General features: G+C 34.5%; 1 protein-coding gene across 4 annotated transcripts in view; it reads left to right on the top strand.

Moving 5' to 3' along the window:
• The window catches only part of RTTN (rotatin), a 209,492-nt gene that overhangs the window by 75,048 nt on the left and 113,819 nt on the right, over positions 1 to 20,625 (top strand). For all 4 annotated transcript variants that reach the window (XM_033175487.1, XM_033175496.1, XM_033175515.1 and 1 more), the window contains 6 exons: positions 100 to 217; positions 4,825 to 4,921; positions 5,564 to 5,632; positions 11,530 to 11,718; positions 12,329 to 12,568; positions 18,740 to 18,884. In XM_033175487.1, coding sequence (XP_033031378.1) covers positions 100 to 217; positions 4,825 to 4,921; positions 5,564 to 5,632; positions 11,530 to 11,718; positions 12,329 to 12,568; positions 18,740 to 18,884 — 858 coding nt within the window. The remainder of the gene's footprint in view (positions 1 to 99; positions 218 to 4,824; positions 4,922 to 5,563; positions 5,633 to 11,529; positions 11,719 to 12,328; positions 12,569 to 18,739; positions 18,885 to 20,625) is intronic.

Raw genomic sequence — 20,625 nt, 5'->3', positions numbered from 1 at the left:
AAAAAGCATAAAATTTAGAGTAAGATAATATTGTGGTATGTTTGATCTCACCTGATAATTGGTGAAAATAAAATAGCTGTGTTTTTCCTCCTGGCCCAGGTTGTAGAATGTTTGGTACAACCATGCCTCACACTCTTGAGGAAGGTTTTATGTGGCGATCCAGTCATGCGTGTTTCCCTCTCACAACAGTCTTCTCTTTTGACCCTGTTATTCAGAGGTAAATAAAAGAAAATCTGCTAATAATTAGATTGTTCTGAAGTTTTAAGTGTTTCTTCTTTAATTGTAAGTCACATTTACTTTTTATTTTACTATTAGAACATCAGCGTTTATTACTGAACACACTACTAAAAACTAATCACAATGGAAAATGTTTAATATTTTTGTGGAAATTGCTTTATAATCTTGTTACTGAGTGGAGCCTAGAGCTGAGAAAGGCTGAAACCTCTGATTGTTCTTTGTACCTTGATGTAGATGTCATCTGGTGCTCAGACAGTAAAGTATTACCTATAAAGAGAGAAAGTTGCAGTTGCTGTTATTACTATCTTTTTTCCAATATCTCTTTCGTCTTTCTTGTTTTACTTGTACCTTTGGATCTTGGTACATTTTGTCTGATTATTTCATTTGACAGGTGTTAAGAGTATAGACTCAACCTGTGTGGGTAGAAACTAGACCATCCTAAATGACTCTGAGCCTAAATTGATTACATTCTACAAAGTGTGGTTTTAAAAACCCATTTTAATTTGATTCTAATTTACTAAGGTGTTAGATGAACACATTTCATGTTGTTTTGTCCTGCCTGTCTTCTTTGTTTTCTTTTTTGTCAATGGAGACTTTGGTAACATTTTGTACTATTTTCTTTCTTAGAGATTTAGGCCACTGCTTTTTAATATTCTACAGGAGTCATGTAGGCCAAGCATCTGAATGTGCTTCATCTTGTCTATTATCAGACATATAGGAGATAAGTGAGATTTATGTTCAAAATATGTTATTACAATATAGTCCTTTTATTTTAGCATTTTTTCCTCCTGTTGGCTTCTGCTTGCCAAGTGAGTAAGATGCCGTTTATTTAAGTAGCAGCAGTAAAACCAGGTAAAGCTCTAAACAGATTCAGTGTGTTTAGGCTCATAACATTTTGAGTAGACTATAACGTTTTTATGGGATTGTTGTATAGACTGATCATCTGAAAGAGCAGCAGTTATAGATTTTTAGTTTTCTTTAATCCTGTTAATAATTGTCTTCTTATTAACTTCATTCATTTGAATGTCGTTCCTAGTTTACCTTTTCATTTATAATTTTCATTTAAATTATTCAAGCATGGAGCTTATTATAAACACCTACTGGATTCAAAAGCACGTTCCAAGGCAATATAATCTATACCCTTTTCAGTATTTCAGTTTTTCTATTTCATTGCTGTTTGTGGAAATTACTTTCAATGAGTCTGAGAATGAATATAGTATCCCCCATTAATGGATTTAGTTTCAGGAAAAATTTTACTTATATATTTATTTATTGAGACAGAGTTTCACTCTTGTTGCCCAGGCTGGAGTGTAGTGGCACGATCTTGGCTCACTGCAACCTCTGCCTCCCGGGTTCAAGCATTTCTCCTGCCTCAGCCTCCCAAGTAGCTGGGATTACAGGTGCTTGCCACCATACCTGGGTAATTTTTGAATTTTTAGTAGAGGCTAGGTTTCTCCATGTTGACCAGGCTGGTCTCGAACTCTTGACTCATGTGATCCACCTACCTTGGCCTCCCAAAGTGCTGGAGTTACAGGCATGAGCCACCATGCCTGGCCGAAAAATTGATTTTTAACCAGCTGCTTAACCAAGAAAACCCATTTCTCAGCAAACGTTTATTAAGTACATGCTTTGTGGTAGGTACAGTGCTAGGCCCTTGGGTTATTGATGAGCATGGTAAATGACCCTCTTGGAGCTTACAGTAGAGTTGGAGACATTGACAAGTAAATATATAGTACACCACAATAATACTTATAGTTGGGGATTCCTGGTGCCAGAGGACGTGCTGGTCAGATTGGTGATAAGTATCAGAGATTGTTTCTAGGGAATGTGGCATCTAAGATGGAATTTCAGAAATGAGTAGGAGTTCAAGTAGGCAAGACTGACTTCTAGATAGAGAGAGCCATGGTTATGTGTATGAGAGATTGATGTGTTTGAGATGGAGCTGGCTGGATTTGGGGAGTGTGGAGTGAAGGGGAAATGATGGAATGAGACAGGGAGGGCAGTTCGTGCAGGGCCTGGGAGGTCTTATTAAACAGCAGTGAGGAGCTGTTTAAGGTTGTTATACAGGGGAGTGTGTATTTTAGGAAGATTATTTCTGTAGCATGGATAGTGGATCAAAGGAGTAGAATAAATAACTTCTCAGATAACACTGCTTTGAATTATAAACTTTATGTTATGACAATTCTATACTGTGTTTCAGGGTTAGAAATTAACTTAGAAATCATTTACTATACCATCTCAGTGTGAGGTCTAGAGAGATTTAGCAACTTGGCCAAGGTTATAACCAAAAATGGTTATTGGGTTATTTACTTCGCTACTGAGAGAAAATCTAAACTTTCTTACCTTTGTTTGTTTTTGTTTTAAATAATCACAGACCTATACATACTCACTGTAAAAATTCAGGCAATATAGAACTATACAAATTCTAAAAGTTTACATTTTCTTCTCTTTCTCAATTTCCCCAAAGAAGACTGTTCTAGTTATGATTAGGAATGTATTATTCCGAATGATTTTTTTCTACACACACATGTAGTTTTCATTCTATATATTACAGTATTGTGTTGCTTCCTTTTTTCAACTGGAAATGTAACTTGAATATCCTTCCGTATTATTTTATGTGAGTATACATTCTTTAAAAAACCCTAAGAACAACTGCATTGGTGTTTGAGAAGTTCAGTTTGCTGTGTTACTGGGTATTTGTTTTAGATTTTTCACCACGACAGTAATCATGTTGTGTGATCGTCTTTGTGCATTCTGTGTTGCAATTCCTACGTCAAAGAGATTTTATAAGATAATGGTTAAGTTCTTTTCCGAATCACTCTCACCAAAGGTGTTTAAAAATGCTTATTTTCATTACAACTTTGCTAACACTGAATATATCTCATTAAAAGTTTTTAATCTTACAGGTAAAAATATATAATTGTTTTATTTTCTTAGTTTTAGTGAAGTTATCTTTTCATATATTATATATTCAAATTTCATAATCTATGGATTACCTATTTTCGTGTTGTATTTAATTTCTTTTTAGTGACTTGTAGGGTATTTTAATTATAAGATATACACAATCCTGATGCTTGATTTTACGTGATTAATATTTTCTTTCAACTTTTCTATCCTTTATTTATTATATTTTTAACCTTAAACTTAAATATTTAATGGAAATATATAGAGCTTTTCTATTATGGCAGTTGGGCAATTTTTCATCATCCTCTTCACGTAGGACTTTCTCTAGTTCGAGATTGAAAACACTTTTCCTGTGTTTCAAGTGTTGTTTAAAAAAATTAAATTTTAAATCAGGTAAAGGCATTGCTGTAATTTCTTATTTATTTGGAAATATTATGGTTCATTCTGTTTATCACTGATGTGAAATGTCTATTTTATTATAAGTTAATTTTTACATGTTCTCTGTTTCTTTACTTTTTTTTTTTTCCTATTCTTAATCATGCCAATTACATAAGGATGATTTTCTTTTCTAGCAGTTAGGAAAAATATCTTCTCTCAAAACTTATTTCTTTTCTTTTTTTTTTTTTTTTTCTGAGACGGAGTCTCGCTCTGTGGCGCAGGCTGGAGTGCAGTGGCCGGATCTCAGTTCACTGCAAGCTCCGCCTCCCGGGTTCCCGCCATTCTCCTGCCTCAGCCTCCCCAGTAGCTGGGACTACAGGCGCCCGCCACCTCGCCCGGCTAGTTTTTTGTATTTTTAGTAGAGACGGGGTTTCACCATGTTAGCCAGGATGGTCTGGATATCCTGACCTCGTGATCCGCCCGTCTCGGCCTCCCAAAGTGCTGGGATTACAGGCTTGAGCCACCGGGCCCGGCTCAAAACTTATTTCTTATTCCTGCTTCCCTGAATTTGCTAACTATGTATTATGTTGTTATTCCTGTGAGATAACATCATACTTCTTTGTTTAGAATTTTTTAGGTTTCAAGCATTGAGAAATTGTAGCTTTGGGATCATTATAGAAGTGGGAACTTACACTTAATGATAAAGAATCGGACCAGGGCACTTAGCTAAGTAGTAAGTAGTAGAGCTTTAGTGTTAAGTCCATCTGTTCAGAGCACTTCCCTTTTCCATCATCTTGTCGTAATTAACAGGAACCAAAACAACGACACAGCCCAAGGATAACATATTAAAGTCAAATCCAAGTTCTAGGATCACATGTTTGTAGGAAAGGGCAAAAGTTGTGAAATAAGATCTCTCAGTGAGGAAACTTTAGCTAGAATTACATGACTCGGCATAACCTTCTAGAGGCTGTATCAGTTCATTTCTCTACCTAAAACTAGACAGTGTCTAGTGAGTGTATCTACAAGTGTTGCTCCTGGACTGGTAGCGTCTGTGTCCTCTGAGAACTTATTAGAAATTCATATTCACAGGCTCCACCCTAAACCTGTCCAATCAGAAACGTTTAACAAGCCCCCCAGGTGATTCTTGTGCATCCACAGGGTTGAGATGAAAGCCTGTGTTTTAGTGTCACCTTATCTGGGTTAATGTTGCATTTCTTTTCTCTTCAAATTACGATATTTTAAATTTGAAGTTTGTTCTTTCTAGACATAAAAATATTTCATAAAGTTGTGCTTCTTTTTATTTAGTTTCCTTAATATTTCATGAAGATTGTACTGTTGTGACTGAAGTTGGAGCACTACTTTGTCTTCTATTATTTGATGAAGTATCAAGAATGGATATGTGGTGAGATAAAATAATTTATACGTTTTTTACTCTTAACTATTTGTCTCAGGTATCCTATGCAATCTTATAGCAATGCATGGAAATTTCTGGTTTACGAAGCTTATGCTGTCCGTGCTACACCCATATGTGGTATGAATTTTGATTTGAATAAACAGTATTCAAAAGCCTATTGGCTCAGGAAGTCTATCTCAAATTTTATTTTTAAACATTACTAAGTATGAAATTTAAAATTACTGCAGTAATTTTTGTCTTTAATACATTTTTAGTACATACCTTCAACTGTGTGTTTTTTTCTTAATATTTCATTATTTTTTTAAAAACTCGGAGATGTTTAGGAAGTAGTATATGATTAGCACTGATCTTGAGCAGGATCCGTGAGAGGAGACACACCAAGTCCACCTGCCATTACCACCACTGCATTGTATGAATCATTTGTTATGTGGAATTTTTTTTAAAAACATGATTTACTCTTCATAAGCACATCTAGGAAGTAGCAAACATGTTGTTACTATACTAAATGATAGACTCAATTGCAGCGCTTGCTTTCATTTGCAGTCAGTGAAGTGAGGTAAGTTATATTTGTTAGACAAAACTTGGTCTACTCAGTTGTTTCTTTGTTTTTGTTTTTCTTTTATGAAACAGGTCTGTTAATCCTTCCAATAAACCTTCTTTGCCGTCAGTCTTCAGTTTGCCTGTTTCAGTTTTTAGAAGGTAAAGGATTTATTTCTCTGATTTTCTTGAAGGATGAAATGTTACAGAAAGGGAAATCAAAATCTACAGTTTCTTACAACTTTCATTTAGCATTTAAATCCCATAACTTGGGCTTTCATGGTTCCTTCACGATGGTGCTTTGAAGGTTTCAGTAAGTATATCTCCCCACCACCAATTTTTTATTTTGATATCTTTCAAATTTACGGAAAGTTGAAAGAACTATACAGTGCATACCTGTATGTGGTTCAGCCTAGAGTCATCAATTATTTACATATGAGTCTCTTTGCTTTCTCTCTCTTAATATATATTTTTATTTATATTTAATTCTCCCTCACCCGCCAATTGGAAATAAGTTTCAGACATAAATTCACTCCCTTCCTATATATTCCAGCATGCATGTCCTTAGGTTAAGGACATTATTCTGTATAACTGCTACAATATGATCACATCTAACAAGATTAAAAATAATTCTATAACATGATGTGGTTTCTCTAGTTATCTCCAAGTATCTTTTGTATATATTTTTTCATATGCAATAACAAGTTAAGATCCTACATTGTGCTTGGTTTTCATGTCTCCTTAGACTTTTTTAAAAAGTAAATTGTAAATTGTTTTTATTGACATGTATCGTACATAAAGCATACAAGTCATAAGGGTACAGCCCTTGAATTTTTCCGAGTAAACGTACTTATTTATCTCACAGAGAAATCTGACATAGAATATTACTAACAGACCAGAACCCTTTTTTGTGCTTTCTCATTACCTTCTACCACCCCAAAATGTAATCCTATTTTAATTTCTATTGCCATACATTATTTTTGCTGGTTTTTGAATTTTATAAATAGAGTGCATTATGATGTTGGCGTTTTGCTCAACTCGGAGAGATTTGTCCATGTTGTTGCATGAAGCAAGAGTTGGTTCATTTTCACTGCTATGTAGTATTCTGTCTAAGAATATACAACACTTTTATTTACCATTCTATTCGTGGACGTTTGATTTGTTTTCTGTTTTGGGCTATTATGAATAAATGACTGCTGAGAACATTCTTGAACATGTGTCATTGTTGGAATATAGGATATTTATGTTTAGCTTTAGTAGATGCTATCAAACAGTATTACAAAGTGATTGTGCTGATTTACATTCCCACCAGCAGTGGAAAAGTACTAGGTGCCCCACATCCTCACCAGCCTTTGGTATTTGCATTACCAGTCTTAATTGTGTGTAGGTTTGGCTAAATAATAAAACTCACATGACTGCAGTAGTTGTGCTTAGAATGAGATCACATTTGTGGGTGCTGGGAGCTGTCTAGGCTTAGAAGCCTCATGTCCCAAATAGAAAATACGTTCTCTAGTAAGTGTGCTGTAGGCATAGTTTCCAGGTTGCTTGTAAGAGCCACAGCACTCAAGATTGCTCAGAGCTGTGCCGTCCCATCATGCGTTTGTAGTTTATTCGTAGATGTCTCAGTCCAGATGTGGGGAGTCATTTTCATCATAAGCAAAGCAGCTTAGTAGATTCTTGACATTCCATATCTATCTGATTTTACTGGGTAAAGGGACAGAGAGTTAACTCAAGATCACATTTTTCCATAAAGAGGAGAAAGGGTTTTATTATTCCTTTACTCACAGTAATGATGTCATTTTAAAAAGTGTTGCCCATCTGATGGATGTATAGTGGTATTTCAAAGTGGTCCTGATGTATTACTCTTTACTTTTTATTATTTTCTGCCTTCTATGTTCTTCAGACTTAATTTGCTGTTCATTTTCTCACTTACTGGAGGATTGGCCATTGATTAGCTGCCCTTTCATTTAAAGCTATCAATGTTTCTAAGTATGGCTTTTGGTATATTCCACGAATTTGATATGCCATATTTTATTATTTAGTTCAAAATATTTTCTAAGTGTTTTGTGATTTTTTTTCTTTGATCCAAGGGTTGTTTAGAGTTATTGGGGGTAACTAGTGAAGATTTAGTTTATTAGGTTTTCTAGTTATTTTATTACTAATATTTAGCTTAATATTGACATTAGAAAATATTTTCTATGATTCTAATTCTTTAGAGTTTGTTGAATTTTACTTTATGACAGCATATGGTCAGCTTTTTAAAATGTTCCATGTGTACTTGAAAATAATAATGTATATGTAGTAGTTGTTGGATATACTGTTCTGTAAGTATCAGAATATATCAGGTTTATTGATAGTTTCAGATCTTCCCTGTGTCTACTTTATTGTATGTGTGTGAAGTTCTTGCATGTTAAAATCTCCACTATGACATTGTCAGTTCTGGCTGACAGTGTGTTTTGAGGCCATGTAATTTAGTTTGTAAACATGCTGGTGGGTTGTCTCTATCATTAGGAAATTATTTCTTTATCTCTAGCAGTGCTTCAGTATATAGAATTCACTTGATCCGTTATTACTGTAGCTTCACCAGCTTTTATTTGGTTAGTGGTTAGCATGATATGTATTTTTCCATCCTTGTAGTTTTAACTGTTTTGTGTCCTTAAATGTACTTTTTTTTTTTTGTAAGAAGTATATAGTTGAGTTTTTTTGGTCCAATCTTACAGTATTTACAGTTTTAATGGAATATTTTAATGAATTTTACATGTACTAGAATTACTAATATTTTTGGATACAGATTATTAGCTTGCTGTTTTCTATTTGTCCAATGTGGTTTTTTTTCTTTCTTTTTCCTCTCTGGCTTATCTTGATTAATTTTTAAAATTAATCCATGTTTTTCAGCTGTTAACTTGTAGTTATACATACATTAAGTATTCTATTTATTTATTTATTTGTAGCAATTGGGATCTTGCTCTGTTGCCCAGGCTAGTCTTGAACTCCTAGCTTCAAACAATTCTCCCACCTCAGCCTCCCAAAAGTGTTGGGATTATAGGCATGAGTCACTGTGCCCAGCTAAGTATTCTTCTATGTATATTATTTCTATATATTTTATACAGAGGATTATTTTATAATATAGAGATTATAATTTACTTTCTTGACTGTGAATTAGTATTTTTACCATATTCCAGACAATGCAAGGACCTTAGAACACATTAACTCCATTTAATTGCTCTTCTTTTTTTTTTTCTTTTATTGTCAGGTATTTAAATTCTATACATATTTTAAATTCTATAAGATGTTATTATAATTATTTTATGCAGTAAATACTCTTTTAGATTTGTATACTTTGGTCATTTCTGTTACTTTTTATTGCTCTTTTGGTTTTTCTGCCTCCATCTGAGAATTTTTTTTGAAGAGTTTTATTATTTAATGTAGTACACTTACATTAGCAATGATTTCTGTCAGTTTTTTTTTTAATCTAAAAATTCTGTTTTAAAAAATGTTATCACACATTCTAGGTTGGCAGTTGGAGTCCATTTTTTGTAGGAACATTACTGTCAGTTTTATTGTTGCTTCTTTGAAGGAACTGTGTTCCCCATTCCCTTAGGACTTCCTTCAGCTGTATCCCACAGCACTCTTTGCTTGCTTGCTTATTTATTAGGGGGAGTTTATTTTATTTTTATGGGTACATAATAGTACATATTTATGGAGTACAAAATATTATGTGTGATATTTTGATATAAACATACATTGTATAATGATCAAATCAGAGTAATTAGGATGTCCATCACCTCTAATATTTATTGATTCTCTGTGTTAGGAACATTTTAGATCTGCTCTTCTAGTTATTTTGAAATATACAACAAATTGCTGTTAACTATTGTTACTCTATTATGCTATGGAACACTAGATCTTATTCCTTCTATCTAAATTTTTATGTACCCATTACCATCCTTTCTTAATTCCCCCCTTTCCCACCATCCTTTACAGCCTGTGGTAATCATCGTTCTACTCTTTAGCTCCATGAGCTCATTTTTTTTTTTAATTGTTTTTTTTTAGCTCCCACATATAAAGGAGAACATGTGATGTTTGTTTTTCTGTGCCTGGATTATTTCAATTAACATAATGACTTCCAGTTCCATCCATGCTGTTGCAAATGACAGGATTTCATTCTTTTTTATGTCTGAATGATACACCATTGTGTATTTATACCACAATTTTAAATCCATTCATCTATTGATGAACACTTAGGTAGATTCCATATCTTGGTTATTGTGAATAGTGCTGCAATAAACATGGGAGTGCAAATATCTCTTTGACATACTGATTTCCTTTCTTTTGGATATATACCCAGCAGTGGGATTGCTGGATCATATGTAGGTTCTGTTTTTAGTTTTTTGAGGAACTCCATAATGTTTCCAATAATAGCTGTACTAATTTACATTCCCACTAACGGTGTACGAGCATTCTCCTTCCTCCACATTCTTGCCAGCATCTGTTGTTTTTTTGTCTTTTTGATGAAAGTCTCTTTAACTGGGGTGAGATATCTCATTGTGGTTTTGATTTGCATTTCTCTGATGATTGATAATGTTGAGAATTTTTTCATATACCTGTTGGTCATTTATATGTCTTCTTTTAAGAAGTTTCTATTCAGATCTTTTGCCCAGCTTTTACTTGGATTATTATTATTATTTTGCCATTAAGTTGAGTTCCTTATATATTTTGGTGGTTAATCTCTCACCAGTTGAATAGCTTGCAGGTGTTTTCTCTCATTCCGTAGGTGGCCTCTTCACTTTGTTGACTGTTTCCTTTGCTACGCAGAATCTTTTTAGCTTGATATGATCCCATTTATTTTTGCGTTGCTTGTCTGTGTTTTTGAGGTCTTACTTAATAAGTCTGCCCAGGCCAATATTCTGAAGCATTTCTCTGATGTTTTCTTCTAGTAGCTTCGTAGTTTCAGGTCTTACATTTAAGTCTTTAATTCATTTTTATTTGATTTTTGTATGTAGTGAGACATAGAGATCTAGTTTCATTTTTCTGCACGTGTATATCCAGTTTTCTGAGTACCATTCATTGAAGAGACTGTTCTTTCCCCAAAGTATGTTATTGGTGCTTTTGTTGAAAGTTGACCAAATGTGTGGATTTATTTCTGCATTCTTTATTCTGTTTTATTGGTCTGTGTGTCTGTTTTTATGCTAGTATCATGCTGCTTTGGTTACTATAGCTTTGTAGCATAATTCAAAGTTAGGCAGTGTGATGCCTCCATCTTTGTTCTTTTTGCTCAGGATTGTTTTGGCTGTTTAGGATCATGTTTTGTTCCATATACATTTTAGGATTTTTTATATTTCTTTTTGTTCCTTCTAGGATGCAAATTTGCATGCATGTTAGATTATTTCACCATGTTAAAGGAAAAACTTGAGACAAAATACGCATGCATGTGTCTGTGATAGAACAAAATTAACTTTGGTTTAAGAGATATTGCTGTTGAATCTCTTTTTATTTCTAAACATATTTCTTGGTTCTTGTTGAATTTATTGATGATGAAACCATGTTCTCAAGTGAAAATACTAACTTGGAATTCGGTCACTTAGTGACCTCTATGATCATAGGCAATTCACGTATCAGCTTTAAGCCTCATTTTGATCATTTGTAAAATAGGTATCATAGTGCCATACCATCTAACTGTGAATGAATGATACAAAATAAGCAGTGTTTGGCATAAAGTAAATATCAGTGTTTTAGCTGAACACCTTTTATGTTTGGTTCACTATATTCATGGGCCCTGACTTCAACGAATGTTAGTTATCTCCGCAACAACTCTAATATAGCATAGAATGTGGTAAGTCCTCAAGAAAGGATTTAAGTATTCTGGGGAGTTTAGAGGAGATGAAAAGAATAATTGAAATACTGTATAAATTATGATAACTGTTTAAAATAGGGACTAAGAGAAACCTTTGCATTGTTGTGGGTTGGGAGGCATTGAACTAGCCCTCATTTGTGACTCTGTTTTTGAGTAGCGTTTAAGAAATTGAAAGTTTGTAATTATTTGTACACATTTTCTTTAGGTATCATCTACCTGTTCATGTAATCAGACACCATGCTGTGAGTCCTTACTCCATAGTTTTGCCCTTATCTGCTGATTGTTTGGACTTGAAGCCGGTGTCAGATATGCTGAGAATAGCTTGGAACCTGTCATGGTATCATGGGAGTGATAATCTGTTGAAGCAAATGAACTCTGAAAGTAAAACGCAAGAGTAAGCTCTTACATTGTTGAAAAAGCATTTGCAATTAATTAATTGTAATTAATTAGTTAGGTTTTACTTTTTCCTTAAGTCTGGTAGCTTTTTCCCTTGATATCATCTGATTCTGCTTTTTAGCAGTTATAATTTTCACCTTCTTTTAAAGATTACATGTGTTTATTACTTTTCATCTGTCATACAAGAAAATTTTAAATGAAAAAGCATTTTACTCTGTACTGTTGTAGAGCTTAATGTCTGATTTGTTCATAGATATGAATCACTAGGAAAGGGGTTCTGGATTAGAATAAAATCTCAGTAAGTATATGCATGAGCGTTATCATTAGTGTGATGTTGATTACTTTTGAGTATCTTAATATTCTAATCTGTCTGTCTTAATGTGAATAAAAATTTTTATGAGGAGGAAACGTCAGTATAAACATTTGGGGGTGCCAATGTAAAATCCTAATATTGGCAGATATGTATCAGTTTTTTTGGCTGTAAGTCAATCTTTTGTTAAAAGAAAATGAAGATAAAACAACTTTTGGGAGAGTTTATAATAGAAATAAATGTGAGATTTTATTTAAATAGCTTTATGTTCCTCCTTCTTTTTTTTCTTTTTGTCTAGATTTTTAGATGCATTGAAGTTATCCACAGAAGACGTCCTCACTCTGAAGATAACACACATGGCTAGTGGGCTGCAGGACTGCCTCCATTCCATTGTTCAGGCTGCAACCCACAGGGAAGTTAGGGCTGCTGTCACTAGGATGAGTTTTTATCTTCTGAATGACAGATTGTCTTTAAAGGGTGGCCCTGATCCATGTGGGGTTACCTTGAAGTCCTTGGCTTGGCACACAGCACTGAACAGGTCAGTGTAAGGTCAAGGCTGCCAGTTTCAAAGACCTGGGTTGTATTGTGTTTGTATTCATCTCCTAACCTTTGAAGAGTCTATGCCCTTACTGCTGCTATCAGAGAAAGAAAAACTCCAGGATTTGTATCATCTGTAAGAATAGCCAAAGAGAAATTTTTTTTTTTTTTTTTTTTTTGAGACGGAGTCTCGCTCTGTCGCCCAGGCTGGAGTGCAGTGGCCGTATCTCAGCTCACTGCAAGCTCCGCCTCCCGGGTTCCCGCCATTCTCCTGCCTCAGCCTCCAGAGTAGCTGGGACTACAGGCGCCCGCCACCTCGCCCGGCTAGTTTTTTGTAGTTTTTAGTAGAGACGGGGTTTCACCGTTTTAGCCAGGATGGTCTCGATCTCCTGACCTCGTGATCCGCCCGTCTCGGCCTCCCAAAGTGCTGGGATTACAGGCTTGAGCCACCGCGCCCGGCCCAAAGAGAAATTTTTAATTTAGTTATTGCATTGTTGAAGGGATTATTAATAAACTTATAACAATTTATTATCATTAGAAAATTTTACCTCACAAAAGTAAATAATTAGGGTAAGACATGGATGAAACAAATTGAATGTTTATTTCTATCCATGTTATAAATGAATTGAGACATCAGTGAATTGATTAATAGGTGTGGTACACCTGCCACAGGCTGTTTTGTTTTGTTTTGCTTTTGTTTTGTTCTTAAGTAAATGATACCATTTTTCTTTTTACTCTCGATTTCATGAAGTTGATTGCCATGTGGAGGTCCTTTATAGCAGTTAATTGGGAAGGCTCTAGCTTGTCAGTTTAACATGCTTAACTTGTAGCAGATGGTTGCATTTGCAACAAGACTGATAAGCAACTGCTGCAAGCAGGTTTTCATTTTATTCTTCATGTGACTTTAATATAAAATGTATAACTTTATTATTTAACATAAAATGTGCAGTTTTTAAGCTGCTAGGTTAAATGAGTTCCCAAAATAGTAATTCCTTTATTAGTTTAGCTTTAAAGATTCGTTTATCCTAATTAGGCTTTCCAGTGGTGTGCTGGTGCCCACTAATACAGCCTTGTGAGAGAGCTGATGGTTGAATTTTCAGGATTTTTGTAAGTTGATTGTTAAACACAGCCTTTCTTAACAATCATATAAACTTACAATTAAATAAATTATATGAAAAATAAAGGTAATGAATATGCAAACATCACTTTCTAATTATGTGGCAACATTTTACTGTTATCTTTGTTCTTAGGTTATGCATACATATATACTACAGGGGTATGTATTTTATGGAAATAACTACAGTGGAATGCCACTGTGCATCTCTTCACAACTTCATGTTACATGGGTAGCTCCAAATTGTCTGGAGTGGGTTATTTACACCATGGAAATTGACAAACACAATAAGTCAGCACTCTACTTCTGTTAGACAGTTACATATTTATCAGCACACTCCGGCATTTAAACAGTCTTGCCAGTTGAAGAATGCATAAATCCTTCACTTTAAATAAATGTAATATGTCCCTATTTGTCAAAAGAAATTTTAACATAAAAGCTGATTGTATTCATTGCATTAAGTTTTCTTTCTGTTGTGAATTAAAACCATAGAAATAGTATGCAATACCACATTACAGGAAAGACTCTCAAACTGTGGGTCAATGGAAGCCTTTAGAGTATTTCAGATTGCCCAGTAGCAATAACTGTATGTGAGCATCACATTTTTATGGTTAGTTTCCTCAGGACTAGTGTTAAGTGGAGAGCATAGACTGTGTATATGTTTTTTATATATATATACACACACACACATATGTATATATAATATTCATCTCGTATTTGGTTTTTAGGTCTGTGCTTGATCACGGCAACACAGACACTACTGCCTAATTTATAAATATTCATGTATTTCTGCTGTATTATGTTTCACTAAAGAATGTAGAAAAAATATGTATCACAGAATCCACCTTTTTTAATGAAAACTTTTTTAAAACTTTACTTCCAGAAATATATGTACTAATGAGGCTTTGGGAAACTTTAGTTTTGCTTTCACTCAGTTTAATGATAGAAAGGAACATCACCTTTTTGACTAATTATCTAAGATGAACCAACAACTTAAATGGTGCTTGGAGATAGAAAATTTCCATAAATTATGGCTGTATAAAGTATTGAGATGTTGAGAACATTTTTATAAGCTTAGTTTAATTTTTTTTAAATACAAGTATTTCAAATTGTATCATTCTAGACAAAACAAAATATAGAGAAGCATGTTCATACCTGTGTAAATGGTTTTTAATTGTATTTTAAAAATAATGTTATTTTTTAGACATTTTCCATGTCAGTAAATATACTTTGAGGCTAATTTTTCAAATATGTGATATATCCAAATGAATGTTCCCCAAAAGGGGTCCTTTTAGGTGTGAGTGTATATGTTAGAATAATTCTGGCTTTGCTTAGATATTTTGAAATTGTACTCTCAGGTCATTTAAACAACAGCTGTAAGGAAGTCTTACTATATTTTGAAGTCATACCTAATTTTTTACCAAAAAATGATATTAGCAAAAACTCAACTATCCAGAGAAGGGTAAAAATGATTTTTACATATATACCGAAATGAACACCACCCTAAACGATGACTATTTATCACTATTAACAAAAGTATATTTCAGTTTGACAACAAAAAATGGTTTCTAACATCTTTTTACTTATGGTACTATGGCTTCTAAACATAACTTTCCAAGCTGATTATTTTAACAGTCCAACATTAATTTATGCGTATGTTTTATATGTGTATGTTAACACACAAGCATACTATTATAATCTAATACCATTTTGGAAACTTATTTTAAGAAAACAGATGATAGTCATGGTTCAGTAGGATTACAAGTTGTTAGAGGTATCTAGATTCTTCTTTCAACTAGTTTCTGTTGAGTTTGCATGTTTAATGCCTCTCTACTCCTTTCCTACTGAAAGTCCTATTGCTACTGTTTTTCTCCATTTTTCACCAGACTGTAGACTGACTAGTGAATTGATTTTTCTGCTTTTAACCTTATGCCACTCATTTATGTTGCTTCCTCAATGATCCTTCTGAAATACATGTCACCTGTGGGTTCTTTTCCATGGTGTGCTGGATATTAATAGAATTCCACCCCCTTAGCATGCTGTAGAAAGTTCTTTTTGATCTGGCTCTTGCTTACCTTTTCAGCTGCATTTTCCATCTCTGTCTCTAACATATACTGTGTTTCTATGAAGTACAAATATTGGGGTTTTCTGAAACTGCTTGATATTTTAGGGCATACACTTCTGTTTTATACCTCCTTGCTTTTACATAGTTAACTCCCTGGCTGTCTTGTGAATATCTACTCCTCCTTGAGCTCCAAGCTCTTCTTCCTCTGTAATGTATGTGGAATTGTAGTTACCCTGATTGTCACATGGCTTTCCTGCATGACTTCTACAGTTGTTTAAATATTTGTCTTCTCATGTGCCTTGGGTTTATTACATTCCTTTTTATATCCCTCACATATGGCATAAGTCATAGTGTACAGTTGGCCTTGCAGCCTCAGCATGAACACCTCCTTTGAAGGATATTCATTCTGTTTTTGAGCTGTGATTATTAGTAAGTTTTTTGTTCTTTTGAACTGTACCTGGTCATTTCTACCTATTATTCTGTCCTTCAGACTCACAGAATTAAATACTGTCTTCACATGTGACAACTCTTCATTTAAACATAACTATAATTTCTTCTCTATTCCCCCCACCCTGCTTTAAATGATGGGGTTTTTTTTTGTTTTAGATAGACTTTAAAAGTCACAGTGTCCAGACTTCTCATTTGTTCATGCTGTTTTACAAGGGTATTGTGTTTCTTAGGACTCTCCCTGAGATCTGAACATGGTGCCTTATATGGGTGTGGTGCTGTGGTGTGGGGTGAATAGGAAGAAAGGGACTACTGCCTTTCTTTTCCTACTGCTTTTCCATTACTCAACAGACATTTATTGATCACCTACTAGGTGTCACTCTTGTAGGAAATGTAGCCGTGAGCAAAATTGATAGGGTCCTGCTTTCATGGAACTTGCAATTAAGACAGCTAAAAGTATAATCAAAAGTAGAAATGCTTCCAAGCAGACTATTATGAAACTGTATTAGAGGAGCATCTTATCCCTCTTCAGTAGAGAGAAAGTGGTTCAGAGAATGAAGCTTAAGCCAAGGCATAACAGGTAGAAGGATGTGAAAAGCCTATGGGATTGGAAGCCGAAAAGATGCCAGGCACACCGAGAAACAAATACCACATGGTCTTTCTTATATATGGGATCTAAAGAAGTCAAATTGAAAGAAGCAGAGAGTAGAATTGTTACCAGAGGCAAGTGGCAGGGGTATGTGGGTAGAGAAAAGGGAGACGTTGCTGAAAGGTTACAGAATTCCAGTTAGACAAGAGGAGTAAGTTCTGGTGATGTATTACAGCATAGTGACTATAGTTAATAATAATATATGTTTCAAAATAACTAAATTAATGGATGTTAAATGTTCTCACCACAGAGAAATAAATATTTGAGGTGATGGGTATGTTAATTAGCCTGAGTAGATCATTCCACAGTGTATACATGTGTCAGAACACCACATTGTACCCTAAAGATATATACAATTATTATTTGTCAGTTAAAAATAAAACAATAAATGGAATATAGTTTGGAGCATGTTATGGGACAGAAATTTGATACTTTGAATCCATAAGTGGATGATCACTTGACTCACAACCACTTATATATTATTTCTCCTCTAAACTAAAATGCCATATTCAACCAATATTATAAAAATTAATTTTTTTTTTTAAATGCCAGGCAAAGGGATAAGGCCCTGAGTTAGGAAAGAGTGTCTTGTGTCTTCAAGGGGAATTGAAAAGAGGATAGTACACTTAGATTTAAGGGATATGAGGGCAGATATAAAGTGGGATTACAGAGGTGATATTTTAATGTTACACTGGTTATCATGGAAAACTTCTTATAATCTTTTATGATTGTTAAATCATTAATCTCGCAAAGATCTATGGTTGTTAGAATCATCATTTCATTCCATCCTTTCAGAGTGTTTTTCTAATCTCAATTTTCATAATCCGACACTTGCCATCCTACACAGCTGAATGTCATTTTGGGATGTGGGAATTTTAAGTAAGGAAAAATAATAATGAGATAAACACCTCATTACTAAGAAATATAGCATTATATATCCCTGCTGTTGGACTGCTTAGTTTAGTATTCATGTTTTAAAACTTGCTAGCCGTATGACTGTGGAAAAACGACTTAACCATATTGTTGCTTGAGTCTTCTTGTCTTTGAAATAGAGGTACCTACTTCACACTGTTATGAAGTTTGACAAAAACCTTGCTCTTAGAACATAGGCTGGCACAAGGTTGGTGCTCAATAAATGCTGAATATTAAGATTCGTATTATTGTCACTCTTATTAACATTTTGATGCAATTGCTTTAGATTTATAAAAAATAAAACATTACAGATAAAATTGAATCTCATCGTATCTCTTCCTGATTGCTTTTTAAAAAAATGATTTTCCAAACTACTTCTCCCTTTTAAATAAAAGTTTTATTGTCTACTAATCTTTTAGCTCTCTTAAAACAGTTTTTTTTCTTTTTAAAGAAGTCTAAGAAAATTGGCTCATATCCTTTTACTCCAAATTTACATCCTAAGTCTACCTTCTGTGTTTTCCATGCCTCTTACAAACTGGTAGCATCCTTGCAGGACTTTTTTTCACCTTCACTTTATTACCTTATTTTTTCAAGTTGGTCAGAATTAGGTTTGAAGTACTCATCCTTATCAGTGAAACATGGCATTCCCAGTATGACAAACCACGTTTCATTGGACAGTTAGAGTTAGTGTTTTTCCCCTTGGTATTTTTTTGGTACTTTTCCTGAATTTGTTATTTTTCTCTTACGAAATTTGTCACTTCTAGTTATTTTAGTTACTTGTCCACATGTTTTTTCCACTATAAGCTCATGTTGTTGAAGGCAGATACCCAGTTTGTTTCAACTTTGCATTTTTCAAAGCATTTAGGACAGTGTCTCATAAAAGAGCGTCCTCACAGGGCACCTGTTAAGTCCCCATATCTATGATGACAGTGGTATTGTGTATTTTAAAGCGCTAGAAACCATGATTACTGTCTTTTCATTATAGGTTTTTACAAGTGCTTCCTGCTTGCACTGAAGATGAGAAACTGCTAATAGATATCGTACATTTTTTAAATAAATTAATAAAAGAACAAAGAAGAAATTCTTCACTAGAACTTCTAAACTGGATTCTCGAATTACTTCTTAGACATGTAAGTGGTGTTATTAAGGAATTTGGATTTTAAGTTTGGGAAGTAACTTATTTGTAGAAATCATTAACATTTTATTATGGAAAAGGATAATTTTACATTGCCTGTGCTTGGTAAAGTCGTCCTTATGTAATGAATGGCTCATAACAACATGCCTTTCCTGATAGGATTGTGAATGTGTTTATTAAAATTCTGTACAGTGAATGGGACCTACAGTCTTGTGTTTAATCAAACCTGTTCTGCATGTGAACTTTCTGCTGCAGCTGTATTTTTAAGTGGGAATTTCAGTTCAGGTGGCAGGGGACAGGGTGGATGTCCAGATAGGCATGTTGAGAGTTAGCTAACAAAGCCAACTGAAGGCAGGATGGTGAAGTTATGAAGAATGAGTAAAGTGTGCTCAGGCCTTAAATAACGGCTGCTGGAGTATTTACCCTTCTAGCCCCCACTACTCTTAGATTTTTAGCTCTTCTAAAAATTCTAAATTTTTTTTCTAAGACGGAGTCACGCCCTGTCACCCAGGCTGGAATGCAATGGCGCGATCTCGGCTCACTGCAACCTCTGCCTTTTGGGTTCAAGCCATTCTCCTGCCTCAGCCTCCTGAGTAGCTGGGATTACAGGTGCCCGCCACCATGCCTGGCTAATTTTTGTATTTTTAGTAGAGACGGGGTTTCACCATGTTGGCCAGGCTCGTCTTGAACTCCTGACCTCAGGTGATCCACCCACCTCGGCCTCAAAGTGCTGGGATTATAAGTGTGAGCCACCGTGCCTGGCACTAAAATTTTTCTAAATAACTATTCTAAAAATTTTGGCTATTCAGATTTCTTATTCTAAGAAGTCTGCAAAGAACCCAAGAAGCCAGGTCCCTGTTGTTGGTCTGTCTGTCTATGTATTTATTTGCAAATACCATCTGAATTTACTCACCTTAGGTAAGATAAAGCTTTACACAAATAAGAAAAAAAAAAAAAAAAAACTAGAAAAGAGGGCCTAAACTGATAGAGGAGATAGTGGATCTTATAAGGCAAATATATTTCATTATATATTAATGTATTTACAAAATTTAGAGATAATTTTCTGTAAAAATATGAATTCTGTGTTGTTAGACATGCTAACTGATATGAATGTTTGTGTGTGTATAAAACTTATTTAGATGTTTATTATTGCCTTAGGCTATTTTCTGTTGTTTCTAACGTAATACCAGAAACTGGGTAATTTGTAAAAAACAAAATTTATTTCTTACGGTTATGGAGTCTAGCAAGTCCAGGTTTAAGCAGACACATCTGGTGAGAGCCTTCTTACTAGTGGGGACTCTCTGAAGAGTCCCGAGGTGATGCAGGGTATATATGGTGAGGGGGCTGAGCGTGCTAATGTGCTATCTCAGGTTTTTCTCTTCTTACAAAGCCACCAGGTCCCCTTCCATGATAACTCATTAATCCACTGATCCATGAATGGATTAGTCTATTCATGAGAGTAGGGCGTTCATGATCCAGTCACCTCCAAAGGCCCCGCCTCTCAATACTATTACTTTGCGGATTAAATTTCAACACGAATTTTGGAGGGAATGTTCATACCATAGTAATTATCTTTTCCTTTATTGTAGACTGGTGAAAGTTGGGACTGTTTTGTTCATTATTGCATACCCAGCATTTACTATAGTGCCTTGTACATAGTGAACTCTCAATACTCAGTAATAAGCTATGTAGTTAATTACAAGAAGCACACAAAACCTTAATTTTGTAACTTGTTA

The sequence above is a fragment of the Trachypithecus francoisi genome, unplaced genomic scaffold (genome assembly GCF_009764315.1).
Source record: "Trachypithecus francoisi isolate TF-2019V2 unplaced genomic scaffold, Tfra_2.0 Contig01474, whole genome shotgun sequence".
NCBI classification, from domain to species: domain Eukaryota; kingdom Metazoa; phylum Chordata; class Mammalia; order Primates; family Cercopithecidae; genus Trachypithecus; species Trachypithecus francoisi.
The sequence above is the reverse complement of the archived record's forward strand: the minus strand, read 5'-3'. Positions and strand labels throughout refer to the sequence as shown.